Raw genomic sequence first — 13,993 nt, 5'->3', positions numbered from 1 at the left:
AAATCGAGACTTGATAACATCAAAGTTATGTGTTCATTGAAGTTAATAAAGAAAGTTGTAGTATTTTACCTCATAATGGAGGCTGACAAGAAAAGTTACGTTAGAATAAAAGAGTTTTCTCACATCAGAGTTTCCTCTATTTTTGCAAAGGCACAGGAGCATCTAATGGGAGTCGCAGACTTTTAAGATATAGGCAAGGCAAATCCCAAATGGTGTTTTGTGCTCTTGAAAGGCATTTCGAGAATGGGACGCAATTTGTAGGGGCGTTTCAAACGTGTGTATATTATATTAAACTACAGTAAGTGAACTATAACTGAATCCCTTCACAAAGGGTCCTACAAATCTGTGAGCGAAGGATACATGCGATGGATAATTGCGCGAGAGAAACAAACGCATAGCGCTTCTTCAGTATATTGTGTTTGAACTTCCATTTTTGCGGTAGCTCTGTATGTTTCTATGGCATCGCTGTCGAAGAGTACCTGTAAGTACTCTTACGAAAGTTAAGAGTATTTACGAAAGTTATTGTAATGTTTGAAGTGGATGTCATAACAAATGTCAGTTAGACTGGGAAGATTTTAAAACGAGCGGATCATTCAGAAAGCCGTAAGATCTTACCTTCATGCTGTGGAAATACAAACCGGAAGACAGAATAAAACACGCGCTATGAATAAGTTCTATGAACAGAATAATTTAAGTTGTGTTGTTTGTGATATATTTTTGACATACATTTCAAATGAAGTTTAATGAAGTTTCATAATAAAGTGTTTAATAGTAGATATGTTAAATGTGACATTTTGTCACGTGAAGTTTTAAAGTTGAGAGCAGAGAGGGCATACACACACACACACACACACACACACGCACACGCACACGCACACGCACACGCACACGCACACACACACACATATATATATATATATATATATAACACATATTTATTTGAAAAATTATTTAACAGCAATAATAAATTCCTGTTGTAAGTACAGCTAATAGACCTTATTCAGAGCAGCGCCATGACAGCTTTGAAAGCGAGGCTGTGAGGGATAGACCTAATGTGTTTTCAATGGCATCTGCTGTAAAAAGCTCCTAGATCACTTAGAATTTTCCACAGCTCATATTTTTTGTCTACTGAAATTTCTTCGAAAGATATTTTTCCAGTGTTTCGTCAGCAGAACAATCCAATAACACATATAACAGTACAACCCACTGAAGAGATGTATGTCTATCCTTCACAGATGACGCTGCTGTGGATTAGGTCTATGGGGTGATGGGCGCCATTGTCATGGTAACATTCCAGGTGAAGATAATTAAGAAATTATGTTGTCTTTAATTGCTCAATTCACCCAAGTATGTACGTTCCAAACGGCTAGGGTGCTTCTCGATACTCAAATGCTGCATCCGAGGCTTCATCCTTTGAAGGGTGCATTTGAATTGCACATCATTATTTACAGCAGATTCTCATGATTAAAATTAGTCAAAAATATAGACTTTTTTTCTAAAAAGTTTTCTATCAAACGATACCTACCTTTTGACTCTCCTTGCTTTAGTTTTGGAGTTATGAGTCTTTACTTTTGTGTAGCCTATGTCACTCAGAAAAAAACAACTGTAAAAATGCCTTCAGGACGTTAATGAATAATACTAAATAACTGTATTTGAAATTGTATTTTTAAAATGTAGTTAATAATAATAATAATAAATAAAAAATGTTGCCATTGGACTGCATGAAAAAATAAACGTGCATACACACACACACGCCTGGTTCACTATCTTTGTGGGGACTCCCCATAGACTTAATGGTTTTTATACAGTACAAACTGTATATTCTGTCCCCTTACACTAACCCTACCCCTAAACCTACCCATCACAGAACACTTTCTGCATTTTTACATTTTCAAAAAAATATAATTTTTGTATGTTTATTTACCCATTCCCCTCATGGGGACCGCTGGCTGGTCCCCAGAATGTAGGTGATCTCAGGTTTTACTATCCTTGTGGGGACATTTGGTTCCCACAATGTAATATAAATCAAACGCACACGTACACACACACACACACACACACACACACGCACGCGCGCACACACACACACACACACACACACACACACACACACACACACACACACACACACACACACACACACACACACACACACACACACACACACACACACACACACACACACACACACACACTACAATGAGCGAGAATACGGTTTGTAACAAGTTTATTAAGAAACAAATCAAACATAACACTTCAGTTAACAGTCCTCCTCGCTTAAAATTAAAAACAGAAAAAGAGCTAAAACCAAATACCATATAAAAGCATTCCCAGTTCCTTAAGGGGCCAAGGGGAAAATTAAAGCAATATCAATACAGAAATACACATTTCATCATAGCGGAACCTGATAATGAAACAAAGGTATACCTGCATCAATAACTTAAAACAATTAAGAAAATAAACATTTTATTTATTAATTCATTACAAAAAAAGAGCCATCCACTACCTGGTGTGAATTTTGCCTTAATGCCAGCATTAAGTAAAGGGATGAGAGAGAAACTAATAGAAGGCCAGCAAAGGATATTTCTCTGATAGCATAAGACACACCTAGAAAGCAGAGAGTTGATCTGCAGGATTAAATTAAAGCAGGATTCTGTTTTGTGGACTCTGGTTTGGCATCTTCAAAATATATCCAGACCTCAATAACCTCCTGGTGCCCAGTCTCTGACCATTGTGTGGTATAAAAGCCCACTCCAACTATATAAAGCTTTAACGTTCTACTAAACCAGCATTAGCTTTCCCTCAACACTCAGACAACATGAACCTGCTCTTTATAAATAAGCTCTCATTTGTGTATATTTGGTTTAAGCTAGAGGTAGGCCGTACCGTCTGACTTCAGCATCCCTCCCAAATAATAATTATTGACCCATAAATGCTTACTCCACTGACTGTGGTAAATAAAACAAAAAACATACACATGAAATGACAAAATTATGTTAAACATTGATTATACAAAATCAATTGTCAGAAGAGGTCAATTTATGATTGCTTGCATTTGTTGTTCATTTGAGTACCTTGAGCAATTGGTTTCTTACCTGTCTTTCCTTCCCTACTTACTTTTCAGTTCATCAGAAACTTTCCCTTAAGAAATAACATTCTAGTCAACCCACACAGACTGTCCCAAAACACTACATCATCTCAAACAGGGCTTTCGTCAGGGAGGGGGCAAAACCGGGACCTTTCAACAAGGGGAAGCACTAAGGTCCTCTATCTGACCTGGTGGAAAATAACATTCTATCACAGGGTCTGTGAATTCATGATTATATTTACTTGCATATACAGTACAACAGAGTCAGACATTAAATGTTCAGGGGCTTTAGATCTGTCTGGAAGTGACTGACATATGATTTACAAATATCACTGTCATTTATTCTTTGGGTCTCCTTGGGTCGAGTCATATCTGGCATATATTGCAAATGGCATTGTTTATAATGACAAACAACTGCCTAAATTCCCCTGGTGGTTTTATATTAATGAAAGGAGTTTTCATGTCAAAATATCACTAAAATCCAATGAAAAAAAAATTTAAATAATGTAGGTGGCAAAAAAAAAGAAAAAAAAAAGAAGAAGTGATATTTGGTGAAATGAAACTTGCTCCATTTTGGAGAATCATTTGAAATTATTGAAAAAAATTGTTTATTCATTTTTAAGAAGTCCAGAGTAATATGTAGCAAAACACTATGAAAAGCCTGCTTAAAACGAACTAAATGTGTAGAATATTGACATTAATGACAGAACAAGCAGATGTAGGGTGAAAAACTCTCATTTTGTGTAGAGCGCACTAACACTGACCTCAATATTTCACTTCCTGCTGTTTGAAGCATGTTTAAACCGACTGTCACAGGAAGAGAGTGGAAGACAGAGACCTCCTCATCCACAACATCAGCAGCCTCTTTCTAGATTTTTCATTTTAGACATCAAAAAAGTTCTATTCTACTGCACAAATCTACCTAGCAACATTAACTAGCTTCTCCTACGTACAGTAGCACAAAGACGGACAAGTTTATATAGAGAGGAAATGAAAATACAAAAAGTAAACATCCTGACTTTCACACACAATACGAATAAAATAATTGAAAAATGCCATTTCATTACAATAGGACAAAATAAGATGCCTTGCATAGGGGGGAACAAGAGCAAACATAGGTAGGAAAACCATGCATACCGAAAGGCGATATGGGGGACTTAAACTGAACGTATCACATAGTGCAAAAATCCCAAGAAGAAACGAGGGACTGAATCAAATGCGAATGAATCTCTGAGCCCAGCCCAACCCACCCAGCCCCTTCACCAGGCCGTTTCCCCAAACATCCCCACCGGTGTGGACTTTGGTCTGTCCTGTGATAAACAAGGCATCAGGAGATGAGATTGCTGTGGTGATGGAGGTCTTGTGACCCCATCCCTGCCCACTTTGGTGAATGCCGCTAGCGCATCTTGTGATCATCAGTGTTGCCCATGTTGGAGCCAGGGCTGGGGTCCTGCTGTCGCCTGGGCTGGGTCACACACACAATCACACATGCAAATACGTGCACAAACACCCACGCACCCCAACAAACAAACCGAGACAGAGACAGAAATATAGTTAAAATGGTTGTGCTGTGATTGACCCGCTGACATGTTAGTTCTCAAACTAGAAACACAATAAGAGTAAATGGTTGCAGCCCACATGCAATTGCATATACAATAAAAAAATTCAGGATCGTTAGATCTGTCTGGAAATTATAGATATATGATTTACGAACATTATTTTCATTTAATATATCAGGTTGAAAAAATGTATTAGTCATATGGTATTAATTACTTTGTTTAAAATGACAAACAGTATAAATTCAATGTGATTTTATATTGAATAAAGGGAGTTTTATGTCAAAATCTAATCAAAAACCAAAGAAAACAAAAAGGGAAATATTGTAGGTGGCAATCATTTTTATATTTGGCCATTTGAAACTTTAAATGATCGAAAAATGTAGGCTATTAATTTGAAGAATCCCAGAGTAAATTAGGATATGTAGCAAAACACTGTGAAAAGCCTGCTTAACACACACACACACACACACACACACACACACACACACACACACACACACACACACCAGGACAGAGACAGAGTACAGTTATTTTCTGACATATTAGTTCTCAATCTACAAACAAACACAGGATGAGTAGAAAAGTTTGCAGCCCTCATGCAATTGCTTTCCATGTCCAGCAGAGGACGGCAGAGATCAACTTCAGTCTAGACACTAAAAATTGAGCTGCTTTTTTTGGTTGAAGTGGCAGACATTAGTCATTAGTCAGGGGGAAGTCTTCAAATCACTAGCTTTAAAAATAAAGATATGACTGATGGCCTTGTCACAGATACATATGTTTATGTGCCTATGTCTAAATCTCTCCCTGACATAGATGTCTGAGCACAGACAGAGCAGACGGACAGACAGACAGGCAGACGGTGAGAGAAAGATAGACGAAGAGGCAGACATAGTGTATCTCACATAGTGTGAGGTCATCATCCATGGAAGCGGCGATTATAGCACGCTCTAACCCTTGAGCTACGCAATGCTGTTTTTACTCGACCCGACGCCTGGGAATCCCATCTTTAAGCGTATCCATTAACAGATCAAGCTGTTATAGCTGTCATACGCACCGCACAAAGCAGACTGGTGCACTGACGCACTGTAAATAATAAGCATTATCTAGCTGTTGACAATTTTGGTGAACTGCAGAATTAAAAGTATTTGTCTAGCAATGCACTGCTTGTTATTTATCCACTAAGTTTGCGGTCAATTAGATATATTTTTTAAAGAAATTAATAAAATGTTAAATTTGTATTCAACAAGGACATTAAACTGAGCAAGTGTGACAGTAAAGACATTTATAATGTTACAAAAGATTTTATTTCAAATAAATGCTGTTCTTTTGAACTTTTTTATTCATCAAAGAATCCTGAAAAAAAAAATGTATCACGATTTTCACAACAACAAAAAAATTAAGCAGCACAACTGTTTTCAACATTGATGTTTTAATTATTTTAAATTGTAACAATAATAATAATAATAATTCACATTATTACAGTTTTTACTGTAGTTTTGACCCCAAAACAATCACACTGCTCCCAAACATTACTATATAAATAATAATAAATATAAATAATATAAAAATAATATAATTTTTTTATAATACTATTTATAACACTGTATTGTTTTTAGTGCTGTCAAATCGATTAATCATAATTAATCGAATCTAACATAAGTTTGTGCTTACATAATATATGTGTGTATGTGTATATATATATATATATATATATATATGTAAATATAATATATATGTGTGTGAGTGTCAGTGTATATATACATACACACACACACATATATATATATATGTATAAATATGTGTGTATACAGTATATACACACATAGACATTTACGTATATAAAATATATATAAAATAATATATATACACACACATATATTATGTAAACACAAACTTTTATGTTACATGCGATTAAGTAAAAATTTACCTATTTTACAGCACTAATTATTTGATATGTTTTTTTTAATATTTTTAAACGAATGTGAAAGGTGACACACAATGCTTCACAAAGCTTAAACCAACATAAGCTGGTTTGTTGGTCTTAGCTGATTTCAACTGGTCTCTTAAGTTGTTTAGCTGGGTGGCCAGATGGTCTACCACCTTAACCAGCTGAAAAATACCAGTCAACACACCAGGCTGACCAGACCAGGTTGGACCAACAAACCAGTTTAGGTCTGAGTTTAAGATGTTGTTTTCAGCAGGGCAATAAATAATCAAAATGCTGGGGCAAAAATAAGAGCACAAATCAAACTGTAGAAGATGTCATATATATCTTTAGGGCTTTATAAAGCACAAAAAGCATTTTTATGTTTGCTGCTTAGTATTTAAGCTTTGAAAAAGCACGTTTGTGTGGATGAGAGGACGAAGCATCGATCATACGGAGCCCAGCTGAAGCACTCTCCTGTACCACAAGTCAATAGTGCTTAGATTCTGCTGGGCAGACAGCGCTGCTAATGAAAAAGATCAATACTAATGATATATTAATACTTTCACTGGCCCAACATCACTCATCCTCTAATCCCACCTGCAGTAAAGGCCTGGGTTTCATGAAAAATGGCCTATCTATTTTTCATCCATCTCTTTACCATCTATCACGCAGAAGGCCATTACCCTCTTCGATATCTTTCAGCTTTGATTCGCCCCCTTGGACTCCCTGCGTACACAAACAGTGACGGAACCGCATTAAGACAGAGGACAAATAAGTGCGTACGCAGAGCGAATGTTCCCCTTTGTCTCTTTTCCAGTGAGGTCGTAAGTGATTTTGAAGTCTCTAAATGCATTGTTCGCCTTTTAAAACAAACCTGGCCCACTTTCCCAGAAAACACTGTCATTCTGCAGATCCAGACTGCTATTTTTCTGGTTTTTATCCAATTACAGATGATGGAGTTTGACCACAGCTATGCGAGCGTCGCATGTAGCGTGAAGGCTCGAGGTTCGATCCATGCACAAGGATTATTCGCTTTCCAAAAAAAAAGCCGACCGAACCGTGCAGTTGAAAAACAAGCTCCGAACGAGGATCAGACTCCACACTGCTGGGATGAGAAAGCATGAATTATAGAATAATTACAGGGTTTCATTTTCCACCGCTCACAGTGACTTTGAGCTTTGAGGGAAAAATATTTGGCCCGTGAGTCACAGATCGCCTGACTGCAATGAGTAAGAAATTTGATTTTCATAAGCAGCCAGATCTATTTAAAAAAGAGACCTTGGCGTGATTGATTTTGGAAGAGAGGATGAAGAGTGTGTAAAGGAACGCCTGAGGGTGTAGATTAGGAGGGAGGAATATAAAGGCGGCGGTTCATAAGGGGAATCTTTCTGGTCATGTGCTGCCAAGCTGTGCCTGAGAGCTCCCAGAGGGCTTTGCAGCAGGGGAGTGGGTGGGCGGGGCAGTGAGGAATCTTGGGATGGAAGTCTGGTCTCCATTACAGAGGTCTGAGAAGAGCGAGCTGGGGGTCTCTCACGCCGGTAGTGTTTTTTGCACTTACAGTATAAGACCAACTTTGGTTGCTTATAGAAGCCTGAATTCCCACTTACACACACCTACATGTAGGCTACCTACTAACACATATAGACACAGTAAATACACACACACAGAAGAATGCATAAAGACACAGAGGTGCTCTTTCATGCACATGCTCTTGTGAAATACACACTCATGTTCACACACTTACAGACACAGACACGGTTTAGTGCATGACACAAGGATAGAGAGAAGCAGAGGAGACAGACCCTGGTCCTTGAAGGCCATCAGTCCCAGATTTTTGATGCCACAGGGTCCTAAAAAACACAATTTGGTTTTCATCTTAAGAGCGCAGTTTTGATTGATTGTAGAATGATTATATTTGAAGACTTACAATGCAAAGACACTTCATGCACTAAGCCATGAGCAAACAAGTAAAGGACTTCAATAGCTTACACGTACACAAACTCACATGGAGTACATTTATGCATGCATACATACAAAATACTAAGAAACACACATGCCCTCCTTCATTATGCTTTTGTTCTGAAAAATGTATAGTAAACAGAAAATCAAGGCAGCAGTTCACTTCATAAAATCCTAAATTGTTGTCTTACCTCCTGAGTTATTAAATGACTGAGCTGTGCCATCGGCATCTGCTAAATGACAAGTGATCAAATCAGTATTACCCCAGACAAGCTGTTTAGCTACGTCAAGAGCACTCAAAACATGCAGGGAACAGGGAACAGACAGAAATGATGTGAGGTGGCACTTGTTTACCTGTTCCTGCAGTGCAATTTTGAAAGGAAACTGAATTTACAACTACCTTTTTTGACGTACAAATGCCAAAGTAAAATAATTTTAGAAACAGTAACTTTCATGATAAAATGCTTTTTTACCAATTTCTTACATGACTTTTAAATTCTTTAGGTTTAATATAAAAAATTAAAGGTCAAAAAAAAAAAAAAAAAAAACGAATTCATGAAAATTAAAGCTACAATATGTAATTGGGTCGCTAACCTCTTCCAATAACAAAGGCGTAGGTTGATGACGCAGTTATAAGCGGAATGATGGGACTTGCTGTCATGCTGATGGATCTAATAATGTTTATGGATGAGTGAAAACATTTATGTTTTTTAACATGACTGAGGTATGAAGCAGGTCGCGATTGCTAATAAGATACAGAGACATACGTGAGTCCAGCGGATATAAAGGAATGAGGACATGTAATCCTACCGAACTACACGCAAGTGCTGAATTAATACTCACACAGGTCAGTTTATTTGACGAATTAAACTTGTGAGGTAACGCAGCGCTGTTTCACTTGGTCTAACGTTACACTATCATACTAACACAGCATTTGAGTGTGTTGGAAGTTATAATGTTATTCTATGAGTTAGTTTTGTTGCCTATATGAGACTAGCAGTAAGCTAGATCAACATTAGAATAACATACTGAATTACATTTCATCGTGTTGAGCTATATACCATTGATTTGTTTTATGTACATTTGCTCACCTGTCTAATAAAGTACATGCAAGAGCGGCGTCCCTGTCAAGTCATGACTCGTGAAGCTCTGTCAAGTTCAAGTTAGTCGCGGACGTGGAGCTCTCGGCATCTTGAAAACGCCACGCTGATATTGATCCTCGTTTTAGTTCTCCTTTTGTCCCAAAGTCTTCTTGCAATGATCCATAATGTTTGAACGAAACATCAACAGCAGCGTGCCGCTAGACGTTACACACTACGCAGTTGTCCACGTCTGTCGCCATAGTTACTATGGCAGTACAAGCGGAAACCAGGGGTAACGCAGATATTACTTAATTGACAGGCGACAAGCGAACAGGGACGGGCACTTTTTAAAATTGTGAATTTTTCTGAGTTATACATTTTTGGAAACTTTTAGGATAATGGAAGTAAACAATTGAAAGAAATATATAACACTGTGCAAGTGGTTTTTGGATATTTTGATACAAATTTCTTACATATTGTACCTTTAAGTACATAATAATATAAAAATATATATATTTCCATTACTGTAATGTGGAAAAATGCATAATAAATAAAGTTTAATTAATAAAAATACATTATATGTTTCTTTTCTCTGCCTTTATGATTTTTATTTTATTAAAAACACTGCCCTACAATAGTTCATAAAAATATTACTTACTGGAATCATCATCGAGAATAATAAGAATTACAACAAAAAACAACAACAACAACAACAACCTCAAAAGTAAAATGTCCGGATACATTACAATAATGACATATTTTGGGGAAAATGTGCTCAGTTGTCATGAATAAATAATGTGGCAATGCAGAAATGTCCTAATAATAGGCCTCATTTTCAATTTTTTCTATTACGGGATGAAATCTGATAGACATGATTTTGTGAGATTCACTCTTCCACTGGCTTGACCCATAAGAAAAGATGCCGGTGGCACCACTTTATCATCCCTCGGCTCAGGAGATACTAAAACATTTTTTAGTGAACTGCTCCTTAAAGCATCATATATTTTGGTAGTGGCTGTCAATCAAAATATTAGCAAGAGGAATTAGGTAAAGATTATGCAAAAAAGCACATACAGAAGTATTGTACATGCACAAGTGGAAAACACAAGTACACATTCACGCGCAGACACACACAAACTAGGCCCTACTGAGCTCCGTTACAACAACAACGATTTTAAGCATGCACTAACTAATCGAAACTTTACACACTCATACACACATCCTCACTCACTCCAGCTCTCACCTCCAAGTCCTCACGGTGCGAGCGATCCCTGTCCTCAAAATCACGAGTCCTCCTGCGGGCTTCCTCAAAGGCTGCTTGGGCTAGAGCATCCTCCTGCTGTATAAACACACAAAAAGACAGGAAGCCAGGCGGCGGTCAGTCATTTCTGATGCACATAAGGAACAAGAGGCAGTTTGACAACACAACGTGGTTTATCTGTACCTGTGCTCTCTCATCATCATATTCCAGACAACCCATCCCATCCAGACGCTGAAGATCAATCCATCCTTTCCAGATCACACACACTCCATTCAGGATCATAGGAGCCTTCAGGTACACCTGCACACACGCACACACACTTAGGTATTATGGGTATTATGGCATACACACACCAGCACAATAACAACAACAATGATAAAAAGAAAAATAAGATGGAATCTGTAGAATGTTTAGCATTTTCTGGGAAAAATGTCCTAATTGCCGAGAGACATCTCATTTGTTTAGTCTGGATCTATTAACTTGATTAAGTATTCAATTTACGATTAAAAATGATTCATTCTTTTATTAAAATAATGAAATTCTTGAGGGGGAAAAACATATTGAGTAGTATGGCACAATGTTTTATTATTTATTATTTCAATAATAATATATACTATTATTATTATCATTAAATGTAAACTTTTGTAGAAAATGGAACTTGGCGCATGTATTTTAAACTTGGTTTTTAAAAGGTCTTTTCTTTTCTCTTTTTGTGTCACTGATTCATCTAACAACTACAAGACACTACAGATATAATTAACTCTCCAGTAAATCCATCTTCTCCACCTACACAGACAACAACAAGCGCTTGGAACAGGTGAAATGCTATAACCACCTACTCCACAGTTGTATCCGCTTATGAAAACCCCCTCTCAACGTCACACCTGGCTGTGCAATGGTTCATTTGAATTGTAAAACACTTTGGGAGCTTTTCAGTGGAAGTCACTGCTGGAAACGGCCTCAAAATTGGACATACATATATAAACATCTAACCAATACAATTTTTTCTGTCTCTTCCAGTCCTATCTCAGTCTCGGCCCCGCCAATGTCTGTAGGGCAGCCTCCAATGTTTGCTTCCTGCGATGAGAGTGTTTATTTATAGAGGCCAGCGTAGTAGAGAGTAAGGGTACACCGATGCAGAGACAGGCAAAGCCTGTCTAAATTTATTTATACTGAGCATGGCCAACGAGTGCACACGGCAGCGCAGGCGAGCACATGATTGCATCCGTGTGTGAGACTCAGATGATGGGTGGGACTATGAATAAGACAAGGTGGACAAAGAGTGAGAGAGATGTTGAGAATGTGGAGACAGGGGTATATGACTGTCTGTCTGGCTCAGAGCCACAGGAATATCACATCTCTGCCACTGAGGAATCCAGGCTGAGACAAAAGTGTGCAGTCTGTCGGTCTGTGGGTGCTGTTTATTTCTGTAACTGCAGTGAAAGAGGCCAGCTATAAATGCATACGCATATGCACGTATCCTCAGCGTTACCCGCCAAAACCAACGAGCCACCCGAGTCACCAAATAAGAGCGAAGTTCCACCGGGCTGCTCCAAAAAAGTCGAGAAACACAGGAACACTGCGGTGTGTTGTTGGATACTCAAAGTCCCCCACTGGGCGCTGGTGACTGCTGGAGCGACCTGCCAGACAAACACACTCCGCCAAAGCAGACACAACATGAGCTTTGTCTGACTTTACTGCCGTCCTTTAAGCATCTGTGTGTATCTGTGTGTGTGGAGGAACTGCTTTTGGAGTCAGTTCAGAGGGTAAACTGCTGTCTGCCCTGGTTTCATACCCACTAAATTCACCACATCGATGTGAATGTCGTCTGGCATAAATATAGCTCACCAATTCATTTATCAAACACTAACTTTCCTATTTGAGAAAACAGGTACATGGTTTAATAAATATACACCACACAAAGAAGTCTCTTATGATCACCAATGTCGAATTTATATGATCAAAACTACAATAAAAACAATAATACTGTGAATTATTATTACGATTTAAAATAACCGTGTTGTATTTTTTTTCCTCCGTCAAATCGATTAATCGTGATTAATCGCATAACATAAAAGTTTTTGTTTACATAATATGTGTATGTTTATATATTATTATTTTTATGTATATATAATATATATGTGTGTGTGTGTGCATGGCTGTGTATATATACAGTACGTATATGCACACAGACATAAATGTAATATATATAAATACAATAATATACACACACATACATATGTAAATGTTGCTGACTACAATCTTTTATACGGTTGTGTATATAGACACTTAATCGCATGACTGTTACACTAAAACATCCTATACTATAACATAGATGAGAAGTGATAAATCTGCCATTCAAAATGTATGTGAATTCAAATAAACAATCACCTTGTCAACCTAAAACATCTTATTGCTAACTATGCAACGTGGCTGATACTACAAGCTGTAAATTTGAAGACTGTTAACGTCCATTTTTTCATTTTGTTACTATAATTTTAAGACTTTTTGTAAATATATGTGAATGGCCTATTTAATCATATCATTGTCACAGTTGTTGCAGTTCATCAAAGTGCTTAGACTTAGTCAAAATACAGAATTTATGTTATATAAACGTGAGTCGGTTTCCAGATTAGTTTCCATAAATGATCTGGGTCTGCTCATGTTATTTCTATCCTGAATCCCATGTTAGTGACGAGAGAAGATTATTAAGAATATTAAGGCATCATTAAAGCTGTTACTCATGTTAACTAAATTGTATTTATGACTAAAACAACTACATTTTGTCAAATATCCAAGTTCAGTCACCACAGATGTAAAAAAAAAAAAAAAAAACGCCAGTGAAGCTCTTGCCTGAAGATGTTTGCTGTTGTACAACCACTAAAAGGCCACTATTATGAATTACACCACCACTACTACGTGGTGTAGCTACAGGGTACATGTTCACGGCACATTAAAACCCTTCTTGTGCCCCAGCCCCTAATACAAAATCCATCTTATTATTATTTGTATTTTTTTATTATTATTATGGCTGCTTAGATTAAGCAAGGATTAGGTCTTAGGACATTTAAGTCGCTTTTATAAACGTGCCTTGAGACAAAACAATGGCAGTGCCAT

General features: G+C 37.4%; 1 protein-coding gene and 1 long non-coding RNA gene across 12 annotated transcripts in view; one reads left to right on the top strand and one right to left on the bottom strand.

Moving 5' to 3' along the window:
* The window catches only part of LOC309508127, a 746,145-nt gene that overhangs the window by 314,584 nt on the left and 417,568 nt on the right, over positions 1-13,993 (top strand). The window lies entirely within an intron of this gene.
* cbfb (core-binding factor subunit beta) overlaps positions 2,211-13,993 on the bottom strand; it is a 35,476-nt gene continuing 23,693 nt past the window's right edge. Inside the window, exons 4-8 of one of the 11 annotated variants that reach the window (XM_082182651.1) lie at positions 11,060-11,176; positions 10,843-10,954; positions 8,725-8,766; positions 8,377-8,424; positions 2,211-4,548 (exon numbers count right to left, since the gene is read on the bottom strand). In XM_082182651.1, coding sequence (XP_082038777.1) covers positions 4,301-4,548; positions 8,377-8,424; positions 8,725-8,766; positions 10,843-10,954; positions 11,060-11,176 — 567 coding nt within the window. In that variant the 3' untranslated portion in view covers positions 2,211-4,300. Of the gene's footprint in view, positions 4,554-8,318; positions 8,425-8,724; positions 8,767-10,842; positions 10,955-11,059; positions 11,177-13,993 lie in introns of all 11 variants that reach the window. The other 10 variants (XR_014209373.1, XM_082182650.1, XM_082182652.1 and 7 more) reach the window with 10 other exon arrangements.

Source organism: Leuciscus leuciscus (assembly GCF_965113295.1).
Source record: "Leuciscus leuciscus genome assembly, chromosome: 10".
Classification (NCBI taxonomy): domain Eukaryota; kingdom Metazoa; phylum Chordata; class Actinopteri; order Cypriniformes; family Leuciscidae; genus Leuciscus; species Leuciscus leuciscus.
Note: the sequence above shows the minus strand (reverse complement) of the source record. Positions and strands in the feature narration are given on the sequence as shown.